Raw genomic sequence first — 24504 nt, forward strand, 5'->3', positions numbered from 1 at the left:
GTCGTAAATGACCTCAGTTTACTCCTTTGTAGTGTCAAAATCATACTTTCATTATTAACCCATCGTTTCCTCAGCATTCCCGTCTTAGAAGCAGATATCTTTAAGAATACAGTAGTTATCTAAATTCTTTTGGACTTCTTCAATACATCCTGCTTTTCTCTTGGCTTGTGAATCTGTAGGGTATGAGCAGAAACTAACCATAGTGGATGCTATGGTGTGCTGTCTGGATCCCTCCTTCAGGACGGAGGTGCTAATTCTCCTAGCTGTTGGGCATGTTGACTGCTGATGGCTCACACATCTGAGTTCCTTGCTGAAGGGTGCTAATTTGCCCGAATTCACACCTGTTCTCAGGGTATGCCTGCATCCAGTGATTAGTTGATGCAGGGGTACAAAGGTTCAGCCCCTTGCCTCTATTTGAGACAACTCAAAGCGTCATTTGTAGCTCCAGAGCTCCTCAGAAGATCACCTGAAGCCTCTGATGCAACTCCTAAGCAGTTCAACTCATCTCCTTCCACCCCATCCTACTTCCTTCACTGTCTTACAGGTATTGTTCCTGAAAGTACCCTCCAGTAAGCCCCCTGCATGGAAATCTATGCTTCAGAATCTGTTTCTGAGGGAATTCCATCTAGGAAAGTTGGTGCCCGTGCTGTCTTAGCAATGACAGCCCATTGGCTGGCTAGCAATGTGGATTCCATCAGTGGTAGTAGATGGAATGTTGATGGTGCATGGCATGCTGCATCTGTGCAGTTGTTAAAACTTTCACTGGTGGTGAGCTGGGATAGAACTCTAGTGGAAGGGATGTACTGCAAGGTATAATAACTTAGGTCTTTGAGATGTTTGGAAGAAGTAGTAAATATAAGGGCTACAGAATTAAATGGCTCTTGCTGTATGCTGTTGAAACATTGGAGAAAAAATAGTGAAATATTGAGGGTGATTAACCTCCAATTCATGCTGAAATGTGAAAGCCAAAAGCCCTCCTTGGCAGCATACAAGCAAACTCTCAAATCCTGCAGTCAGACATCAGCAAAAGTTTAAGATCAGGACCTGGACTTTTGTTTTGTTTTTTGTTTTTTTTTTGCGGTACGCGGGCCTCTCACTGCTGTGGCCTCTCCCGTTGTGGAGCACAGGCTCCAGACGCGCAGGCTCAGCGGCCATGGCTCACAGGCCCAGCCGCTCCGCGGCATGTGGGATCTTCCTGGACCGGGGCACGAACCCGTGTCCCCTGCGTCGGCAGGCGGACTCTCAACCACTGCGCCACCAGGGAAGCCCAGGACTTTTTAATAGCAGCAAAACTCCATCGAAGAATGAATTCTGAGCCATGACAAATAATGGTCTTGAATGAGTAGGAGTGGAACCCTGAAACTTGAGATGGGGATATCTCACCTGGGTTGATGAAGTTAAAAATCTTTAATCCTCAGATTTTCCTGGACCCTCTGGGCCTGAACAAGTAGGCCTTTTCTTCCTTTTAAAGGCCAGTGATCCTTCTGTACTTGAAGATGGTGTAGAAGCCCTTCCCTTGTAAGATAATATGCACCCACTCCCCATAGTCAACCCCCATCTCCCATCCTGGCTACCAGACTAATTAGTAGGGTCAAGTAACAATATAACCTAGCACTTCCCTTAGCTTCTAAGGGAGGAAATGGACCATATGCTAAAGGAGCTACCGGATGTAGCCAACATGTATTGGCAGGAGCTGAGTGAGTATATATGAGACTGGATTCTAAGGATGCTGGTTTAATGGGGGTGAGATAAGGTATAACATTGGATAAAGAAGAATTTATGAATATGGGAGCATCCTTCTATAACACAGGCTTTAACACCTTGGAAAATAGTGTCAACTTGCTGCAAGGATGGTTTTTGAGGAAGATTTGAAAAAGTGAAATAGAAAATTCACACTGCTTTGGAAGACAGTAAGAGATTAAAAGGCTCAGAGTTATGTGCATTCTAGAGTAGATATGAGTCTGAAAAACCTTGCTGCTGCCTATGTTCTGAAAAAGAATTCAGATGATATTCCATTGGCTAAAGTGGTAAGGAATGTGCTGGTAAATGGGGCACAAGAATCACTGAGAAACTTAATGGTAACTATCTCAGTGTTAACTAGGTCAGGGCTTCCGAAGTGATAGCCATGGGGATGGTAGGATCCTAAAGTAACATAGGCCGAGTAGTAGCACCAAACCCATCAGAAGCAAAGTGGATGCAATTATAATGATAAGCAGAAAGGGTAGAGTGGCCCTTAGAGGAGTCTGACACAGAGAGCTATAGAGGTTAAGAGATCGTGTGTCTAGGGTCAAGATAAATGGACAACCAACAAGGAGTTTTGGGTATTGCTCAATCTGTAAAAATAGAAAGAAATCAAGAATGGATGATCAGGAGGCAGAGGGCCGCCATGCAAATAGAAAGTCGTGATTCTGTGCCGAGTTTCTGTATGTGAGTCAGTTTTCAGATCCAAAGCCCAAAGGGTATAGTCTGCTTCATTAGCTGTATCCTTGCCGGAGAAGATTAATATGATCTCAGGTACAGACTGTTGATGTGATGAATTCATTTTTTTCTGTCCTAGTAAGGAGAATAAGAAGCAGTTTGCACACAGATGGACACAGCAATATACATTTATGTTCCTGTCCTAGGGCTATGTTAACCTTCCATCCTCTGATATAATATAGTACAAAGGGGCCTGGATCACCTGGAGATGCAAGATATCACATGGGAACAAACTAGTGGTTACAAATGGGGAGAGGGAAGGGGAGAGGGACAAGATTGGGGTAGGGGATTAAGAGGTACAACCTATTATGTATAAAATAAATAAGCTGGGACTTCCCTGGTGGTCCAGTGGTAAACAATCTGCCTTCTAATGCAGGGGACATGGGTTCGATCCCTGGTTGGGGAACTAAGATCCCCCATGCTGCAGGGCATCTAAGCCCGTGCGCCTCAACTATAGAGCCCGCGTGCCGCAAACTACAGAGCCCACGCGCTCTGGAGCCCGCGTGCCACAACTAGAGAGAGAAAACCCGCACACCACAACTAGAGAGAAGCCCACACGCCACAACACAGATCCCGCATGACGCAACTAAGACCCAACACAGCCAAAAATAAATAAATAAATAAATAAATAAATACTATAAAAAAAGCTACAAGGATATATTGTACAGCACAGAGAATACAGCCAATATCTTATAATTTTTTAACATCTTTATTGGAGTATAATTGCTTTACAATGGTGTGTTAGTTTCTACTTTACAACAAAATGAATCAGTTATATATATACATGTGTTCCCATATCTCTTCCCTCTTGCGTCTCCCTCCCTCCCACCCTCCCTATCCCACCCCTCCAGGCGGTCACAAAGCACTGAGCTGACCTCCCTGTGCTATGCGGCTGCTTCCTACTAGCTATCTACCTTAGGTTTGGTAGTGTATATATGTCTATGCCTCTCTCTCGCTTTGTCACAGCTTACCCTTCCCCCTCCCCATAATAATTTTAAATGGAGTATAATCTATAAAAAGTTTGAGTTACTATGTTGCACACCTGAAACTGATATAATATTTTAAATCAACTATACCTCAATTAATTACAAAACAGATTTTAGTTCATCACAGTGAAGAATCTCTTAACAATTATAAATCCTCAAAAGTAACAGGCCACTTAGTGAAGTAATGAGTTTTTCATCCCTAAAAGCTATTCAAAAGAGGTTGACAGTAATTAAGGATTTCTATATTGGAAATGAAAAACAGCAACAGAGTTATAGACACAGAGAACAAAAGGGTGGTTGCCAGAGGGGAGGGGGTGGGTGCAGGATAGAAATAGGTGAGGGGAACTGAGAGGTACAGACTTTTAGATCAAAATAAATGAGTCATGGTATGAGATGTATAGTGTGTGGAATATAGTCAATAACTATGTAATATCTTTGTATGATGACACATGGTAACTAGACTTATCATGATAATTTTGAAATGTATAGTAATATCAAATCACTATGTTGTGTAACAGGAACTAATACAGTATTGTTGGTCAATTATACTTCAAAAACAAAAAGCAAACTCATAGCAAAAGAGATCAGATTTGGGGTTACCAGAGGTGGGGGTGGGAGAAATTGGAGGAAGGGAGTCAAAAGGTACAGACTTCCAGTTATAAGATAAATAAGTACTAGGGATGTAAGTTACAATGTGATGAATATAATTAACTGCTGTATGTTATGTATGAAAGTTGTTAAGAGAGCAAATCCTAGGGGTTCTCAGAAGGAAAAAATTTTTTTTCTATTTATTTAATGTTGTATCTATGGGAGATGATGGTGTTCACTAAACTTATTGTGATAATCATTTCATGATGCACGTAAGTCAACTCATGCCGTACCTCTTAAATTTATACAGTGTTGTATGTCAGTTATATCTCAGTAAAACTGGAAGAAAAAAACCACTGTTTAAGAGAGCCTGTTGAGGGGGTGACATGGCAAGCGCAGCCTCTATTTGTTGAGAGTGGTCCTCAGTCGACAGCCAACAAAAAAATAAGGACTTCAAGTCCTACACGTGCAAGGGACTGAATTATTGAAACAACCTAAATGATCACTTCCTCCTTGAGCCTCGAGATGAGGATGCAGCCAGCTGACACTTTGATTTCAGCCTTATGAGACCCTGAGCAGAGAACCTAGACAAAATGTGCCAGACCCCTAGCCCACAGAAGCTGTGAGATAATACATCTGTGCTGTTTAAATTACTGAGTTTGTGGTAATACGTCATGCAGCCGTAGCAAAGTAATACAGGCCTTGTAAATAGTTCTCCCTCCCAGTGTTTCTCCTTTGTCAGTTGGCATGATATTAAGCTTTGTCAGTAGGAGGCGCTGGAGAGACATTGCAGGAGGAGGGTTTTTTCCTCTCTCTTCTTGATTCCCATGTGCTGCTCTCACTGGTGCTCCTGAAGTGTACGCTGCTTCTACAGCTCCCGGCTCCTGCAGTGCACGCGGTTTCTGCACTGTCTGCTACTGTGTGCCAATAGCACACGGTACCTCCCTGTGGGTAGTTTCTTCTAGCGTCCCCTAGAATGGCTTTGCAGTTACGAGGTGGGGCATCTCCCTGTAGCTGGCCTCCCTCAGTATCTCAGCAAGGTCTGCTGGTGTGGTGCCATAGCAAGCTTCTCCACCATCCAGTGAGCCATAGCTGTTCTGTCTCCAGCAAGATCTGGATCTTAGTCTTGGTGAGCCGGGCGTGGATCATACTTGCTCTCTCTGAGCCCCAGAGTTGTAACTGCTCCTTATATTTGCTAGTATTGTGTTGTTTAGATTTCTCTTCATTTCCTACTGGCCAGTCCTGCATTACTCCAGTGTCTATTATAGTGAATAATTCTTTATATTAAACCTTCTCCATTCACATTACTTGGTGTTTTCTCTCCTGACTGGACCGTGACTGGCATACCCGACAAAGCTGGAATCCTGGTAGGACTCCCCAGTGGGGAGCTAGGACCAGACAGGAGAGCCAGTTGCTGCTTCAGTTGTCTCCTGAGGCAGAGAGGAAGGAGGGACAAAGACCCTGATTTCTTCTTTCCTCTCTCCTTCCAATCTCTCAGTATCCCAGCCTCCAGTCTCCATCAGTACCCCCCATTCACCAAACCCATCTGGAAGCCAGCTGACACAGGGGCCAGAGAACATGGGCACCTGCAATACAGAGCAGAACAGGGAAAGGTGAGGAGTGGGTCTGAGGGCCACCAGGGCTGGAAAAATCCTGCATAGTCACTGACATTAAGGAATTAGTTGTACTAGGTTAATGATGAAATATAGAGGGATTATATTGATCTCTAAGTAAATTAAATGAGTGTATTTTTCTCCTGGAAACACATAATAAAGACTTTTATGAAATCTTAAAAGGAAAAATGACATTTTGAAATCTTTAGCTGTTGGGCTTCCCTGGTGGTGCAGTGGTTGGGAGTCCGCCTGCCGATGCAGGGGACGCGGGTTCGTGCCCCGGTCCGGGAGGATCCCATGTGCCGCGGAGCGGCTGGGCCCATGAGCCATGGCCGCTGAGCCTGCGCGTCCGGAGCCTGTGCTCCGCAACGGGAGAGGCCACAGCAGTGAGAGGCCCGCGTACTGCAAAAAAAAAAAAAAAAAAAAATCTGTCTGAAATCTTTAGCTGTTAATAAAAATTAATGCTTTTAAATGTGCTCTTTCATTAGTAAATTAAGTGAGCAGTTTAGAAAAATTACTTTGGATGAAGATAAGTAAATAATTAATTGTAAAGACAGTACTTTCATAAAGTAATTCAAAAGATGTTGACAAGAAATTTACAGGAAGCCCAAAGACTAGAGCAATAATTTAAAAAATAAGTTGATCCACTGGAATTTTTAAATTGAAAAAGGAATTGGAGACTCTGAACTTTCTGTATTATTGACCTCATATTACAAGAAATTGAATTTTTATATATCATTTCACCATCTGGTCTGAAGGATCTTTGGAAATTATTCTTGTTTAGCAACAGAAATACTTTGAAGATCTTGAACATTTATAGTAACAAATAAGGATTATTTTGGAAAGCTAATGTATGTACTACTTTTAGCAATTTTGAATTAAGCAAGATTAATATATACTAGCTAATTTAAATAAATCTATCCTAAAAAGAAAGCTGAGCACTGGAATAATTTATGCTGCCTATAGTCGCTGATAATCCCACTTTCTGCATCACATAGAAAGAGAATAAAGCAGTAATGGTTGGTGGCCACTTTGATATCTACACACTAAGATAATAAATGAATTTTGTGAAAACCCCAAAGTGGAAGAATCATTGTCTTTTGAACCAAGATAAGCATATTAAAAGAGAATTTTAAGATGTAAAGTTCTTCAATGAATAAAATTTTCACCACTAGGTTTACTAATAGTCCAGAAGCAATGATGATATTTAAAATGATTACCACTCAATATTATGAATATTCCTTTACTCATGAATAACATCATGAGTCAGACATCATAATGCTAAAAAGAAGGAGAAAATAAGACACCTCGTTCCCCGCCACCACCCCCCGCCCCCCCCCGCCATAGAAGCAGACTATCGACAGTGGTATTGATGGTAAAGAAAGCCATGGGTGTTGGTAGTGATCTCTATACTTCAAGACTCAATCATCTCACTCTGCAAGTCTGGAACTTCAGTTGCCAGCTTAGCCAGTGGAGATTTTCCCCTAAAAAGCTACCTTATTGTATAACATCGACTTGTACAAAAGAAGTGAGTTTGTAATAAAACGTAATTGCCGAACCCTCTGATACTTAATTCATTTAGTCTCTCTTATCTCACCATGGAAGTCTACTTAAGAAGCTAAATAACAGTTGAAGGGTTACTTCAGAAACCTAAAACCTATTTAAGAAACCAAATTAAGGTTGGTGAATATATGTAACTGATAAAGTTAATTTGTATATGGGGACCCACCAAATGGAAGCCACCGCAGTGGCCTGGCCCATGTCACATAACAAAACCTAAGTCAGCCTACACTTACAGAAACACCTGTCGAGGAATCCTAACGTATACTGCTCGCGATCCTGCAACTCAGCCTTAGCTAGCTTACCTTACCCTAGAAAATAGGAGCTGCTGGCCTTACAAGGAAGTCCCAACTTTCTAGCCAATCATGCCCTGTTTCCACATTGCCTCTTCTTTATTTTTTTTATTTGTAAATTTTTTTGTTTTGAAGTATAGTTGATTTACAACATTGTATTAGTTTCAGGTGTACAGCAAAGTGATTTGGTTTTATATATATATATCTATATTCTTTTTTTGATTCTTTTCTATTATAGTTTATTACAAGATATTAAATATAGTTCCCTGTACTATACAGTAAATCCTTGTTTATCTGTTTTATAGATGGTATTGTACATCTGTTAATCCCATACTCCCAGTTTATCCCTCCTCCCCCTTCCCCTTGGGTAACCATAAGTTTGTTTCCTATGTCTGTGAGTCTATTTCTGTTTTGTAAATAATTTCATTTGTACTGCTTTTTAGATTTCACATATAAGTGATATCGTATAATATTTGTCTTTCTCTGTCTGACTTACTTCACTCAGTATGACAGTCTCTAGGTCCATCCATGTTGCTGCAGATGGCATTATTTCATTCTTTTTTATGGTTGAGTAATATTCCATTGTATATATGTACCACATCTTCTTTATCCATTCCTCTGTAGATGGACACTTAGGTTGCCTCCATGTCTTGTCTAACGTAAGTAGGGCCACTATGAACATTGGGTGCATGTATCTTTTTTTTAAAAAATTTTATTGGAGTATAGTTGATTTACAATGTTGTATTAGTTTCAGGTGTGCAGCAAAGTGAATCAATTATACATATACATATATCCACTCTTTTTTAGATTCTTTTCCCATATAGGCTATTACAGAATATTGAGTAGATTTCCCTGTGCTATACAGTAGGTCCTTATTAGTTATCTATTTTATATATAGTAGTGTGTTTATGTCAATTGCAATTGCAAATTAAGCCCTCGTTGGTCACATCGTTTGCAAATATTTTCTCCCATTTTGTGGGTGGTGGTTTTGTTTATGGTTTCCTTTGCTGTGCAACATTGCCTCTTCTAATGTTCTATAAAACTCACTCTTGCTCTAAATCCCTCTGTACAAAAGGTTCTTACTCCCCCAATCCATGGATTGTTTTCCTTTAAATAAAGGACATCAAACTCATTACTGAATTGTTCTAGTTTTGTCATTTGACATAAACGAGGCACTAATAACAGAAATAATACTGTTTCTTCTGGCATGTAATACGTACTCAGGGACCGCTATTATTTGTAATAGTGCTTCACAGCTTACAGATCCTTTTCATATGTCTTACTGAGTGTTTAATTCTCACAAGAAATATGTCAAGTAATGGGTCTGGTATTATCTCCCTGTCTCTTTTACTTATGGGAAAAAAACCAGAGAGATTAAGTGACTTGACTAAAATCTCATAACTGATATAGTTGATATCTATTGCTTTGGTTGGGCCAAATTCCTTTCTCATTTTGGTAACATGACTCTGATTTTCCTTTAAGGAACTACACCTGTGCCTTTCTGTAACTCCTAGCAGGACTGTCAATCAAGGGGCTTTGCCTCTTTCTGTTACATATGACCCACACTAGCCCATCAGATCTCTCTATATCCCCCTGGATGCAGAGACTGCTCCTTGGTATTTACCTGAAGGCATTGAAAACTTATGTATGCACAAAAACCTGCACCTGGATGTGTACAGCAGCTTTAGTCATAATTGCCAAAACTTGGAAGCAGCAATGATGTTCTTCAGTAGTGAAAAAATAAATAAACTGTGGTACATCCAGACAATGGATTATTACTCTATGCCAAAAACAAAGTGAGCCATCCATCCACGAAAAGACATGGAGGAACCTTAGATGCATATTGCTAAGTGAAAGCAATCTGAAAAGTCTACATACTATGTGATTCCAAATACATGACATTCTGGAAAAGGCAAAACTATAGAATAAAAAGATCAGTGATTGCCTGAGATTAGAGCAGAGGGAGACATGAATGGGCAGTGCACAGAGGATTTTTAGGGCAGTGAGTCTACTCTGCATGATACTATGGTGGTGGATACATGTCATTATACTCATCCAGTTTCATAGAATATACAACATGAAGAGTGAACCCTAATGTAAACTATCAATTTTGGGGGATAATGATGTATTAATGTAGGTTTATCAGTTGTAACAAATGTAGCACTCTGGTGGGGGACGACCTGATAATGCATGACAGTACAAGGTGTCTTTGTACCTTCCTCTTAATTTTGCTGTGAACCTAAAACTGCTCTTTAAAAAAGTCTCTCTCTATATATGTATATGTATAGCTGAGTCACTTTGTTATAAATCAGAAACTAACACACCTAAAAAAGAAAAAAAAAGTCTATTTTAAAATGTCAAAAGCTGTTGCTTTTGACCACTGCGTATATTTTACAAACTTTTTGGTGGCAAGGGTAGGAGAATGTGTTGGTGAAATAATCCATGGAAGGATATGTTTTTTAGATAATGCAAGAAAGGAATGATGGAAATGTAGTAGAGTTGCATAGGGTGGAAGAATTTTAGTACTTTGCTAATGTGAAAGAATATTTCTCATGTAAATGTAAGAAAAGTGGTTAAAACTGCTGAGACACCTTTTCGGGTTGGTTAACCACAGACAAATGGTAAACTGTTTTCTTTTAATACCCCAACTTCTTTCGTTTTCTACCTTCAGTTCCCTTCTTTCCTTTTATTTTTTTGCAAGCACATCACCCTATATGAATGTTTTCAAATTTTCAACACTTTAATCCACTAGAAGGATAAGGTCATGGGCGGCTGTAACATCTTTCTCCTGTATATTTTCCCCTTTTCCATCCCTTTTCTCTGCAGCCCCTGGTCCCTGCATCTTTCTTGCTCAAATCTTTTTCTCTCCCTACCCCCATTCTTTCTTTTATTTTTGGAAAAGGATGGAGAGAGATGAGGGGAAGGGACAAGCAAATCCTGTGAGAGAATTAGGTCAAACTGGGATAGATTTTTTTATCAAATCTTAGCACATTCTAAATATAGGACACCTGATCAACAGAAGGAATAGAAAATATTCACGTATTAACATGTTTATTTCTTTACTTGAATCTGCTACCTACCGACTCCCCTTTTGTTAGCAAAAATAATGTAGGAAAATTTAAGGAAAACAGAAAAAACTGAAAAATGGATAAAAGCGTTTGTATATTTATTGCATAAGATTTGCTCTCCCTCTTTTGGATTTTAAGTTTCTTGAAATCCAATGGACTTAGTTTCCTTTTGCTATGAATATATACAGCATTTAGCTCTTTCTGACTATCATTTCTTTGGACTAACTTCTCCAGAGCTATATGACTACATTTTGTGTTATCTTTTGTCATTGTAAGTTCTTTTGCTCTAAAAGATTATACAACAATTTTCTCCATTAGGTTCTTTTACTAACCATTTAATCTATGTTATTCTTGTCTTCCCCAAAAGACAGCACCTCGAGGTCCTTGAGTCTGAAGTATACTTTTGCTACTTATGGTGTCTTTGTTTTTCCTGTTGGAAGCCTTTACTAGTTTTTGTCTGCATATTACATTGACCTGTCCTTCAAGGTACAGCTAATTTCCTCTATTAGGTTTTTAAAATTTCTCTAGTCACTTCCCAATCATGCACTACACAACTGCACACCTGTGGCTGGTTGAATAATGCCCCCTGCAAAGGTGTCCACTTTCAATTCCCCAGAATCTGTGAATGTTACCTTACATGGCAAAAGGAACTTTGCTGATGTGGTTAAATTAAGGACTGTGAGATGGGCAGATTATCCTGGGTTATGCTGGTGAGCTCAGTGTAATCACAAGGGTCCTATGAGAAAGAGGCCAGGATAGGAGAGGAGATGATGCAACAATGGTAGTAGAGGGAGAAAAGGCAATGTGATGTGAGGCCGTGAGCCAAGTAATGCGGCTGCTCTCTAGAAGCTAAACAAGGCAAGGCAGAGGATTCTTCCTCAGAGCCTCCAGAAGTAACTAGCCCTGCCGACACCTTGATTTTAGCCCACAGAGACTGATTTTGGACATTTGACCTCCAGAACTGTAAGGTAAGAAATTTGTGTAGTGTTAAGCAAGTCTTTGGTCATGTGTTACAGCAGCAATAGGAAACCAATATGACATCATTACGTATTTTATATTCTTCTAGGTCTGTTCCACATAATTTAGTACTTTACTGTCAAACTCTCTAATTCTACTATGTGTAATTGGTAGAATATAAATTCCTGGTGGACAGGAACAAGCATTTTTACCCTTGTTTTTTTTTTTAAACACCCTACAGTGCCTAGTCTCGTCTTAGGTACTCAGCTATTTGAAGTGGGTTATAACTTTGGTGCATAAAAGAGAATGGCGACTACCAATGGGGAAATGAAAGGCATTTCAAAAGAAATATATAACTCAACAAACTGTGTTTACTTCCTTGGCATCAAATTCCAACCTTTTGATTTTGAGCTTTGTGTCACATGCAGTGCTAGGTGCACAGTATTTGATTAATGGAGGCTGGAATACAGAGTGCCCTCAACAAGCACTTGATGCACTGAGCTGAAATCTGTGGGGGTAAAGAAGGAAAAGGAGAAAGAGAAAAGCAATGTGGGTCTGGCAGAAAGTCCTCCTTGTCTATTTGGCCGATTCATTTTTGTCACATTAAGTAAAGTTAAAATGCTTTACAAGAACATTCATTCTTTTAAGTGTTCTTTTTTGCTTAACATTTTAATGTTCAATTAATTTCATCCATTAAATTTAAATAACCAGTATTTAAAAGTCCAAGTAATATGCTTAATACTGTGCTAAGAGATAAAGAGGTTACAGACCACCTGTAGAACAAGGGTCTATTCCAGAAGGTCTTAGTATCTAGTTAGGAGATAATACTTACAATCAGCTAAGGTTACCAGGCATTTATCAGGTGCCATCTTGTGTGATTCAGACTTTGGAGATTATAGATATTTGGAATTTGGGGCTCGAAAATCAATACCTCATTCAGCAAATACTCATTGAGAACCTATTATGGTTTTCTGTGAATAAGAATTTCTGTTTGGAGTTTGCAGTTTGATAGAGGAAGAGAAGTAACGAATACAAGAATGGATTAAGTGCTAAATAGCAGGAGGATGCTTTGTAGTTGGGAAAAGGTTATTACTTTCTGAGAGTTGAAAGGGGAGGCAGGACTGTGAATGATTTCAAAGTAAAGGTATTATTTAGGCCGAGCCTTGAAAGATGAGTAGGACTTTGAAAAGAATAAAATATTCCGGGCATGAAAGGGCATAGTTCTCAAAGGATGTTTGAAGGGTAGTACATTATTTTCCTATTTAAGTAGTAACAAATAACCACAGACTTAAAGCAATACAAATTTGTATGTTATCTTCGAGTTCAGTAGGTCAGAAGTGCAATACAGCTCTCACTGGGATAAAATTGAGGTGTTGGCAGGGCTGAGTTCCATTCTAGAGGCTCTAGTGGTGAATCCATTTCCTTGTGTTTTCTAGCTTCTAGAGGTCACTGGTAACCCTCTTCCTCTATTTTCGAAGCCAGCAATGTTGCATTGCTCTAGTCATTCTTCATAGTCACATCTCCCTCCTGACTCTTCTTGTGCCGCCCTTTCCCAGTTTGAAGGCTCTTGTGATTATGTTAGTCCCACTCAGTAACTCCGGGTAATCTATTTTACAGTCATGGGCCTAGCAACCTTAATTACGCTTTTGCAGTGAAACAGCCTATTCACAGGTTCTGGGGGTGAAGTCTGTGGACATCTTTGGTGGGGGCATTATTCTGCTTACCACAGGTAGTGAGGAGCAGCTAACCTTGAGAGGAAAGAAGGCCAAAAGAGGAAGGGGTACAAGTGCACTGATAAGGGCAATGGGGAGCAGGTGCAAGTTTTTGAGGTTAGAGATAAATTCTCATTTTTTTTGAAAACAGCTTTGCCTGCAACATAGAAAAAATCGTTTGGACAGGCAATTTTGGGGTGCAACAGGAGGCCACTATTACAGTCTAAGAGGGTCTAAGGTAAGGAGGGCATACAATCAACAAGAGGAGAGACGAATCCTGGCAGACCCCCAATTAGCAAAGCTGAAGAGACCTAAACACTGAATTTTTTATGGGTCCAAATCTCAGGGAAAGCACGCAGTCCTTCTTCCTAAGGTGTTTCCTTAACAAGGACACAAAACTGAAAAGCTGCGCCTTCCCGTCACCGCCCCTTCCATCCCCCCACCACCATCGGAGGCAGGGATGTGAGCCCCGCCCAGCTGACTCTACTGACACCGACCGACCAGACTAGGACGTCCGCCCGGAACCCCCGAAGCGCGGTGGGTGGGTGGATGGAGGAGGCAAAAAGCGGGAGGGCGGACCCTCGGTCACGTGCCCCGAGCTGTTTTTCCGCTTCCGTCACTTCCGGGTGCGACCGTCGCTTCTGTCCCGGTGGGCTCTGTACGCGTTCGGTGCTTCCTTACTGTACCTGACAGTCTGTACTACTGCCCCTTCCCTGTTCCCAGCGGGAGGGACATGAGTGTCCCTGGGCCGCCTTCCCTGGACGGGGTCCTGGCAGGGCCACCCGACGGCCTGGAGTCCGGGGGCCCGACGCCGGGTACGTGCTGTGGGGCGGGGCGGGGCGGGCGGGACCCGAGTGGGTGGGTCTCCGGGCCGCCCCGCGGGAGTAAGATGCTTTCGGCAGCTGCCGACCCGAGGCTCTGTGCCCAGCGCTGAACTAGGGAACCTTGCCGGCTCTCCTGGCCAGAGGAGGAGGCAGGAAACGAGATCTGGGGGGAAGCGGGGTTTGGGGTGCTGTTGGTGGGGGTTGATGGTGATGGCATTCTGAGTTTGTGTATTGACTCCAGCACACTGTTGGCTATTTGTTACACGTTAGTGGTTGAGGATGAATTTACCAGAAGGATGATTGGTTTGTAATTCAGAGAATTGATGTATCCAGTAGTATTGCACACTCACTCGTGAAATGATTATCTTGCGTTTTGACCTTACTGCGTCCTTCTTCCAGCAGTCTTTCTCAGCCCGAGTTTGAGGAGAGATTTAAACCCTAATGGCCTAGGGCATCTATTGAATGTAATGAATGACTTCTGCATCCATAATGATACTATCTTTGTACTATCCTAGGGAGAATTGAGAAGGTAGTCACTCAAAGCAGTTTCTGTGTTCTGCGGTTCAGATGAGGAACCCTAGGTGAGAAAGGCTTCAGGACTTTGGATGTACCTTTACTTGTACTTCCTGTTCCAGAAATATAGGGGTTACCCCAAAATAGCGCTCTCAGCCCTTTCTTGGTGGTGCTTTTCCTCAGTGACCTCCCTCTCTTCACACCTTCCTAAGTTGCTTCTGTAAATATCACTTCCTTGTATGTAAGTGCAGGTTGGGTCTCTCTCTGCTTCCTCCTCCATCTGCTTGCTGGGTACTCTGACATGGTTATTTTGCACTAATCTCACACACAGCATGTACATAAATAAAAGTAGATGTCTGATCCTATTAATGGTGCCAAGTCACTATCACTTGAAACTTTGACATTACTCTTGTCTCTTTCCTCCCACTTGCCTCCTACCTCTGTTTAGTCCAGGGGATTCTACTGTACAATTTCCATCTCCTCTTTGCATTTTCACCTTTACAACAACAGTTGTAAGGCTAGTCCACCTCCAGTCTCTTACTCATTCCATCTATCCCACTGTCACATCACTGCCCCAAGATAAAGCTCCCATCATGCCATTTCCTTGCTTGGAAACCTTAAATGGTTCCTTACTAAATTAAGGGCCAAACATATTATCTTCGCATTCAAGGGTCCTCATAGGCTGGCCACATGGTCTTAGAGCTCACTACTGCATATGTCTCATGCTCCAGACACCCCAAACTAACCTCTCTTTCCAGAGCCATCCTATATTCCCACCTTTCCTCATGCTGCTTCCTTTACCCATATTGCATCCCTTCCTCTCCTGCCTTAGAATTCTTACCCATTTGGAAGTAGTAGCCCTCATAGGTTGCTGATGGAAGTGTAAATTGGTGACATCTCTTAGGAAAGCAGTTTTGCAATGTCTATTTTTTTTTATAAATTTAGTTTATTTACTTTTGGCTGCGTTGGGTCTTCGTTGCTGCGCGCGGGCTTCTTCATTGCAGTGGCTTCTCTTGTTGCAGAGCACGGGCTCTAGGCATGCGGGCTAGTTGTGGCACGTGGGCTCAGTAGTTGTGGCTCACGGGCTCTAGAGTGCAGGCTCAGTAGCTGTGGCGCACGGGCTTAGTTGCTCCATGGCATGTGGGATCCTCCCGGACCAGGGATGGAACCCGTGTCCCCTGCATTGGCAGTCAGATTCTTAACCACTTTGCCACCAGGGAAGTCCCTGCAGTGTCTATTAAAAAATGCATAAACACCTTGTTCCATTAATCTATTTATAAGAATTTATTCTATAGAAACAGTGATATGAATATGCAAAGACAAGCAAGGAAGCTCACTGCAACATTGTTTGAAAAAGCAAAAAGTGGAATAGGTGTCTTATTTTCTTTGTCTTAGTCTACTCGGGCTGCTATAATAAAATAACATAGGCTGGTGGCTTAAACAACAGACATTTATTCCTTGAAGTTCTGGAGGCTGTGAAGCCCAAGGTCTAGGTGTGGGCAAAATATGTTCCTGGTTAGGACCCTCTTCTGATCTTGCAGATGGCTGCCTTCCACTGTGTCCTCACATGGTGGAAGGAGAGAGTTCTGGTCTCTCTTCCTCTTCTTTTAAGGTCAATAATCCCATCATGCGGACCCTACACTCAGACTCATCTAAACTTAATTATTTCCCAAAGACCCCCACCTCCAGATACCATTACATTGGAGGTTAGGGCTTCAACATGTGAATTTTGGGGGAAGGACACACTTTAGTTCATAACGATAGGGAACTGGTTAAACAAAATGTGGTAGAATTCTGTTAAAAAGAATGGAGTAGATTCATACATGTTGACCATATCTGAGATATATATTTATGAGAAAACTTGTAGAACAGTATAAACAAGATTTCATTTGTGATAAAAACAGGGTTTAACCATGTGTATGCAAAGACAATTTCTTGAAGGCTATGTAAGAAACTCCAGAGTGACTCTCTGTGGAGTAAGGTAGTGAGGAGTATTTTTACTTTTCAGGTTATACCCCCTTCTTTTGTATTTTAAGTTTTTACAATGAGTAACAGTTAAAAAGAAGAAAGAAAGGAATGAATATTCTATCCATTCAAGCTTCAGCTCAAATGCCCACCACACCTCCTTTAGGAATTATTCCCTGATATCCCTGATGAAAGTGATTTCTCTAATCTATGGCACTTCTCACATTCTCTGATTCCCCTGTATTGAGCTTTTTCAGGGATGGGGACTTGCCTAATTTATTGTTGTAACCTCAAAAACTAGTACATAAAATGTATGTGCAGCAAATGTTTCTTGTCTCCCACAATAAAGTACCTTGAACTTAGTGAATAAATGTGTGTAAAAACATGAGAAACTTCAACTCTTCCAATAATTTAACCAGAAGACTGGGGCAGGGTAAGGGGGTTGGTGTGAGTTAAAATGTATATATAGTTTAAGGAAGGCGTATTGGTTGTTATTCCTTAAAGTTGAAATATCCTTATTTGGTTGTTTCTGTTTGTCTGTAATACTTACGTTTTCTATGTATATATATGTATATGTATGTACATATGTATATACATATGTATATACATGTATATATATGTATACATATCTATGTATATATATATTTAAATATATATATTTTAAGTATATATATATATTTAAATTTATTTATTTTTAAAATTTATTTTTGTCTGTGTCACGTCTTCGTTGCTGTGTGTGGGCTTTCTCTAGTTGCGGTGAGCAGGGGCTACTGTTTGTTGCACGGCGTGGGCTTCTCATTGCGGTAGCTTTTCTTTGTTGCAGAGCGTGGGCCCTAGGCGTGTGGGCTCAGTAGTTGTGGCTTGCGGGCTCCAGAGCACCGGTTCAGTAGTTGTGGTGCCTGGGCTTAGTTGCTCCGCGGCATGTGGGATCTTCTCAGACCAGGGCTCGAACCCGTGTCCCCTACATTGGTGGATTCTTAACCACTGTGCCGCCAGGGAAGCCCTTCTATATTTTTTATTTTTTTATTTTTATTTTATTTTTATTTTTATTTTTTTGCGGTATGCGGGCCTCTCACTGCTGTGGCCTCTCCTGTTGCAGAGCACAGGCTCCGGACGCGCAGGCTCAGCGGCCATGGCTCACGGGTCCAGCCGCTCCGCGGCATGTGGGATCTTCCTGGACTGGGGCACGAACCCGGCAGGCGGACTCTCAACCACTGCGCCACCAAGGAAGCCCCCTTCTATATTTTTTAAAGAGAGTTGCTGCTGTTTGCACTGTTATTGTAATCAAGCCTTTAGCAATGACATTAATCATAATAATATAATATATATAACATTAATGATATATTTTATTCACTTCCCATCTGATGAAACATCAATGGCAATATCTGTAAATGCTTCACTTTTCCCACTATATTTTTATTTCACTTGTGGAGTGCTTCAGTTTCTAGTTAGCTCTTACTTGTTTGAATATTGCCTTGCAATCTAGAGAATTCCAAAGTTGGTTCATATGTTTCTCAGGATCCAAATAAAAACCATGCTAATTTATTTTGATCTCTAAAAGCTAATTTTGAATATGACAGCATGTTGTTTTCCTCAATCTTGCCAAAATTTAAATCTGTGGTAAAAACTATACTTGGAAATGAGCTATAAGCAATGTATTGTGATTAACGTATTTTGTATAATGATCTAATTTGATGTTATGGATTATTACCAGATTATGATTAAAGAGGTGTTTCAGAGTTTAATATTAGTTTAAAAATGCTTTTGGAGTACCATTTTAGTAATGTGGCCATTTCACTTTTTTTGTTTTTAATTCTAAACCAGTGATTCTAAAATCTTACAAATCATTCATTGAACCCTGTTTAGAAATTGTTTTGTACTTTTCTCGGTAGGAGTAGTGATAGATGGGTATTCATGTTAGACATTTTTGAATGCCTGGTACAATGCTTACACTGTTATTATTCAAAGGAAAGGTAGGAATAAAATAGTTCCTGGCATCAAATCTAAATTTACACAGAAGACAATTATTATACACTATTTTCTATGGTAAATTAAGGTTCTGAATTTCAAGAGAGGAGAAATTCTTAGAAAATTTCTTTCCTGCTAACAAATGACAAAACAACCCTCCCTTTACATGTAACTATCAAGCTCTATGCAAAATAAATGTTGACTCATATTACTTCCATAGAATTGAAAAAAAAATATTTTTAGGTATTGCATTTATTTAAAAAAATTTTAAGTTTTTTTTTAATGTGGACCATTTTTTTAAAGTCTGTATTGAATTTATTACAATATTGCTTCTGTTTTACCTTTTGGTTTTTTTGGCCGGGAGGCATGTGGGATCTTAGCTCCTTGACCAGGGATCAAACCTGCACCTCCTGCACTGGAAGGTGAAGTCTTAACCACTGGACTGCCAGGGAAGTCCCTGCATTTAAAAAATATATAATCTCTAGGGGCTTCCCTGGTGGTGCAGTGGTTACAAGTCTGCCTGACAATGCAGGGGACATGGGTTTGAGCCCTGGTCCGGGAAGATCCCACATGCTGCGGAGCAACTAGGCCCCTGCGCCACAGCTACTGAGCCTGCACTCTGGAGCCTACGAGCCACAATGACTGAAGCCCGTGAGCCTGGATCCCGTGCTCTGCAGCGGGAGAGGCCACCGTAGTGAGAGGCCTGTGCAACACAATGAAGAGTAGCCCCCATTTACCGCAACTAAATAAAGCCCACGCACAGCAACAAAGACTTAACATACCCCAAAATAAATAAATTAATTAAAAAAAAATTCTGCAAGCTTTTGGAAAGAAGAATTTCTTGCTTCCATTCAGTAACTGTTCCTTCCTTTTAAGCCTCAGACTCCTTTAATAATTCATCGAAAACTCTAAATCTCCTTCCCTGAAAAATACATACACATATGGAATTTTGCGTGTGTTAACGTTCTTTTCAGCTAGACTTTACCTTGTACTAGTAGCTTTAAAATATTTTTTGAGTGCTCATAACTTGATTTTTAGAGGATGCTCAGGAAGTAAAAGTTAAAAAAAAAAAAAAGGATACCTATAGTATCCTGTGTGTGTGCTCTGAACTCCACTGCCAGCCTCCTTTCCTTCCTCCCTGCTACTTTCTTACCCCATGTCAGTTTAAAAGCTTCCTAAATTTGATTTTTTGCTTGGGGACAGGTTTAAGTGACACTTCTCCAGATGAAGGGTTAATAGAGGACTTGACCATAGAAGACAAAGCTGTGGAGCAACTGGCAGAAGGCTTGCTTTCTCACTACTTGCCAGATCTGCAGAGATCAAAACAAGCTCTCCAGGAACTCACGTGAGCTGAAAAAAAAAACATAGATGCACTCATTTTTTCTCTGGCATAGTCATAATTTACTGTATAAGTAAAGTATATACTGTATTAGGGATAATATTTTGTAACATTTAATACAATGGAGTATTTCTGTGTCTTTTGTGTTAGCAAATGGGAGTGGAGTAATCTAAATTACATAGTATACATGTAATTTAGATTACACAGTAATCTAAATGTAAAAGGTGAAGTGAATGCTCCTAGAGTGTTTGGTCTCTTCTGAGAAGTACCCCTAAATCTTATCTAGACTCTTTGATTAGTTTTGGTGTCTCTCCACTATTTTAGGAAAGAATCGCCTCTTGGGGATGTTGCAAATGGGTATACACCTGTTTCTGAGTAGAGCTGCAAAATTGCCTCTGTAAGAGTCACAGTTGTTTTCAATTGCTGGTTCACATGAGTTGCCAGAAATCCCTAATTATCTTTTTTGGAGATGACCCATTTCATTCTTAGTTTATAACTCTACTAGCTAAATAAAGGATTGGAGAATAAGAGAGGAACAGGATAAGGAAGAATGGAATCCATAAAGTGTAATCAATATGCAAAAATATACACTCGGATTTTATCAGCTGTCACCCAGAAACAGCAGCCTGAGCTTCTTCTTCCTCTTGGGTCAGGACCTCTCTGGATTGCCCAAGCTGGCCTATTATTTCTTTTTTGTGGTGGTCACCTTTAAACTGGCTATGAACCACTGCTGCTCTAAGACTTACTCTTTGAAAACTGTTCTCAGCGGCCTTTATTAGGGCAAAAGGAGAGGAATAATCAACAACTATGTCCGTTTTTTAAATATTAGTAACTAATGTTATAATCCTTGGGTTTGAAGATGATAAATGAATATAAAAGTGGTACTGTGTTCTACTACATGTAGTACCCTACTGTAGTTACGGAAGCTGGTAACATTCTTAGTTTTCTGCTAGTTCCAAGTAAGATTATTTTTATTCCCCAGTGTGTGGTATATCTTGTATTTTAACACCAGCCAATCCTTGTGGCAGAAAAGTCAAAGATTTTGTGGGTGAGTTTGGATGATATATGATAGACTGAAGGAAGGTAAGAAACTCTGCAAACAAAACATATCTGGTAATACTTTATTTAGAGGAAGTTAGGAATCAAGGTTTAATTGGAAAGTTTAATTGATGAGGACATGGGCTAAAATTTAGTGTTTCAATAACCCCATTTATCTTCCTAGGCGTCTAGACAGTGATGATGATGATGATAGTAAAATCAGCTACTGTTTATAACAGTTGAATATGATGAATAAGCAGTTACTAAACTTCTTGAGTGTTAAGGAAAGATAAGCAAACTTCAGAGAAAGAACAAAGAGAAATATATGGGTCTAGTAAAGAGCTTTCTACACTGTCTCATTGATCAGTGTATCTGTTCTTTCACCAATATCCTGCTGTCTTGATTTCTGTAGTTTCTGTAAGTCTTGAAATTTGGTAATGTACGTCTTCCAACTTTGTTCTTCTTCAGTGTGTCTTAGTTATTATAGGTCTTTGCCTTTCCATGTGAATTTTAGAGTCAGTTTATTGATATCTACAAAATAACTTTCTGGGATTTAAATTGAGATTGTATTGAACCTATAGATCAAGTTGGGAAGAATTGATATCTTAGCACTACTGAGTTTTTTATTCCATGTACTCGGAATATCTCTTCATTACTTAGATATCTCTCATTTCTTTCATTAGAGTTTAATAGTTTTTGCATATAGATCCTATACATATTTTGTTAGGTTTATACCAGATTATTTCATCTGATGGGTTATTGTAAATGGTATTTTTTAAAATTCTGATTGTTCATTGCTGGTATATAGGAAAGCAACTGACTTTTGTATATTAACCTTGTATCCTGAAACTTTGTTATATTCACATATTCGTTCCTGGGTTTTTGTTGTTGATTCTTTGGGATTTTCCACATAGGCAATCATGTTATCTGTGAACAAAGACAATTTTATTTCTTCCTTTCTAATCTGTATACCTTTTATTTCCTTTTTTTGTCTTATTGCATTAGCTAGGACTTCCAGTAAAATGTTGAATAGGAGTAGTAAGAGTGGACATCCTTTCCTTGCTCCAGATCTTTAGGAGGAAAGCATCTAGTTTCTTACCACAAGTGCAATATTAGCTGTATGGGTTTTTTAAAAGATATTCTTTATCAAGTTGGGGAAGTTCCTCTCTCCTCCTAGTTTGATTAGAGTGTTTTTAATCATGAATGGTGTTGGACTTCGTCAAATGCTTTTTCTTCATCCGCTGATAAGACCATATGATTTTTCTTCTTTAACCAGTTGATGTGGGTTACATTGATTGATTTTCAAACGTTGAACCAGCTTTGCATACTTGGAGTAAATCCCACTTGGTTGTGGTGTATAATTCTTTTTATACATTGTTGGATTTGATTTGTTGATATTGAGGAGTTTTGCATCTATGTTCTTGAAAGATAATGATCTATAGTTTTCCTTCTTGTAATGTCTTTTTAAAAAAAAAAATAAATTTATTTATTTATTTTTGGCTGCGTTGGGTCTTCGTTGATGCTCACGGGCTTTCTCTCCTTGCAGTGAGCAGGGGCTGCTCTTTGTTGTGTGTGGGCTTCTCCTTGTGGTGGCTTTTCTTTGTTGTGGAGCATGGGTTCTAGGTGCGCAGGCTTCAGTAGTTGTGGCTCGTGGGCTCTAGAGCGCAGGCTCAGTAGTTGTGGCGCATGGGCCCAGTTGCTCCATGGCATGTGGGATCTTCCCGGACAAGAGCTCAAACCCGTGTCCCATGCATTGGCAGGTGGATTCTTAACCACTGTGCCACCAGGGAAGTCCCTCTTATAATGTCTTTATCTGGTTTTGATTTTAGGATAATGCTGGCCTCATAGAATGAATTAGGAAGTACTCCCTTTACTTCTGTTTTCTGAAAGAGATTGTGGAGAATTGGTATAATTTCTTCCTTAAATGTTTGGTAGAAATCGTCATGAAGCCATCTGTTCCTGGTACTTTGATTTCTGGAAGGTTACTACTTATAGATATAGGCCTACTTAGATTATCTGTTTCTCCTTGTGTGAGTTTTGGTAGTTTGTGTCTTTCAAGGAGTTAGTCATTTCCATCTAAGTTATCAAATTGGTGAGCATAGAGCTACCTGTAGTATTCCTTTATTATCCTTTTAATGTCCATGGGATAAGTAGTGATGACCCCTCTTCCATAAATTATGTTAGTAGTTTGTATCTCCTCTCTCTTTTTCTTTGTTAGTCTAGCTAGAAGTTTATCAGTTTTATCAATATTTTGGAAGAACCAACTTTTGGTTTTGTTTATTTTTTATTGTTTTCCAGTTGTAACAGTTTGTTTTTGCTGTCCTGCTTGTCTTGGATCATTGGCTTGCTGGGTTCTCCTCTCATCCATTCTGGTTTCACCTTCTGTGGTCTCCAGTCAGAGCTGAAGGGACACTTATGACCTGTAGGATATGCCATACTCAGTGCTAGATGGTGGGGATGTTTTAACTGCCCTTCAGTCTCTTCATTGCTATTTCTTTTTTTCATTGTTGTTCTCTGTTTAGCATACTTCTGCAAGCACATCATGTCATATTTTTCTTTGTCTGTAGTATTCTTTAAAATATTTAATTAAGTGACCCCCACCCCCCCCGCAGTGTCACTTATTCCTGTGATCCTAGCATTGGTTGATCTGGAGAAGAATATTAGAGAAGTTGGCTTCTCTTCCTCAATAGCAAGTTTTGAATCAGATTTTATTGAGGAGTCTTAGAAATTACTTGGTCTGACCTTCTTACTTTGTAAATGAAATTTAGGTCCAGAGAAACTAAATTTCCAAGATCACACCAACTGATTATTATCCCTTGATACTGCATTTTTTTGCAACTCTAATCTAAAAAGTCACTGCTCCTCTTCCTTTATGATGATGTTACAATTTTAATATATATAAAACATCAAGTTTCTTGGGCAAGATAGTATAAAAAAAACTTTTTGGGGGATAATACAGAGAGTTGTTAGGAATAAGTAATAAAATAATTTTAAATGGTTTGATGTTATTCAAATCTGAAATTGAGGCAAGAATAAAAGACGTATTTAATTATCAGAATATTGGAATATTATTTTGGCTTTGGAATATTATTTTGAAAAAGATTATGATAAACTAAATAAGCCTTGGAGAGTCAATAAATTTCCAACTTAATTTCTACTTTTAACATTAACCAAGATGAATGTGGTTGCTTTTAATGAACCATCACTTAAAGTATGTAAAGTTTATTTTGGCTGTGTGCTTTTGTTTCAGACAGAACCAAGTTGTATTATTAGACACACTGGAACAAGAGATTTCAAAATTTAAAGAATGTCATTCTATGTTGGATATTAATGCTTTGGTAAGTATGATTTAGTTGACATAGCTTAATGACATCTTATTTTAGAAATAGCTAGGTTTATCCTCCCAACTTTGTGCTTATGTATGTTTGAAATACTTACGTATGTTTTCCTCTAATTTTTAAAGTTTAGAATTTGTTGTTTAACAGGAAACCTTGATTTACTTTATTAGACCTTCTATTATCTTGAATTATTAGCTTTCAAATGTTGAACTTGTGATAGGAAATTGAACTTATATATGAAAGTCTGGAATAGATCTGCTCATA

The 24504-nt window shown here is 39.7% G+C and overlaps 1 protein-coding gene across 6 annotated transcripts in view; it reads left to right on the forward strand.

Annotated features, from left to right (window-relative positions):
• The window catches only part of BLOC1S6 (biogenesis of lysosomal organelles complex 1 subunit 6), a 60166-nt gene that overhangs the window by 23485 nt on the left and 12177 nt on the right, over positions 1-24504 (forward strand). For 5 of the 6 annotated variants that reach the window (XM_060149352.1, XM_060149363.1, XM_060149378.1 and 2 more), the window contains exons 1-3: positions 13893-14070; positions 19729-19870; positions 24153-24240. In XM_060149352.1, coding sequence (XP_060005335.1) covers positions 13989-14070; positions 19729-19870; positions 24153-24240 — 312 coding nt within the window. In that variant the 5' untranslated portion in view covers positions 13893-13988. Of the gene's footprint in view, positions 1-13892; positions 14071-19728; positions 19871-24152; positions 24241-24504 lie in introns of those variants that run through there. The other variant, XM_060149358.1, reaches the window with a different exon arrangement.

The sequence above is a fragment of the Lagenorhynchus albirostris genome, chromosome 1 (genome assembly GCF_949774975.1).
Source record: "Lagenorhynchus albirostris chromosome 1, mLagAlb1.1, whole genome shotgun sequence".
In the NCBI taxonomy this organism is placed as follows: domain Eukaryota; kingdom Metazoa; phylum Chordata; class Mammalia; order Artiodactyla; family Delphinidae; genus Lagenorhynchus; species Lagenorhynchus albirostris.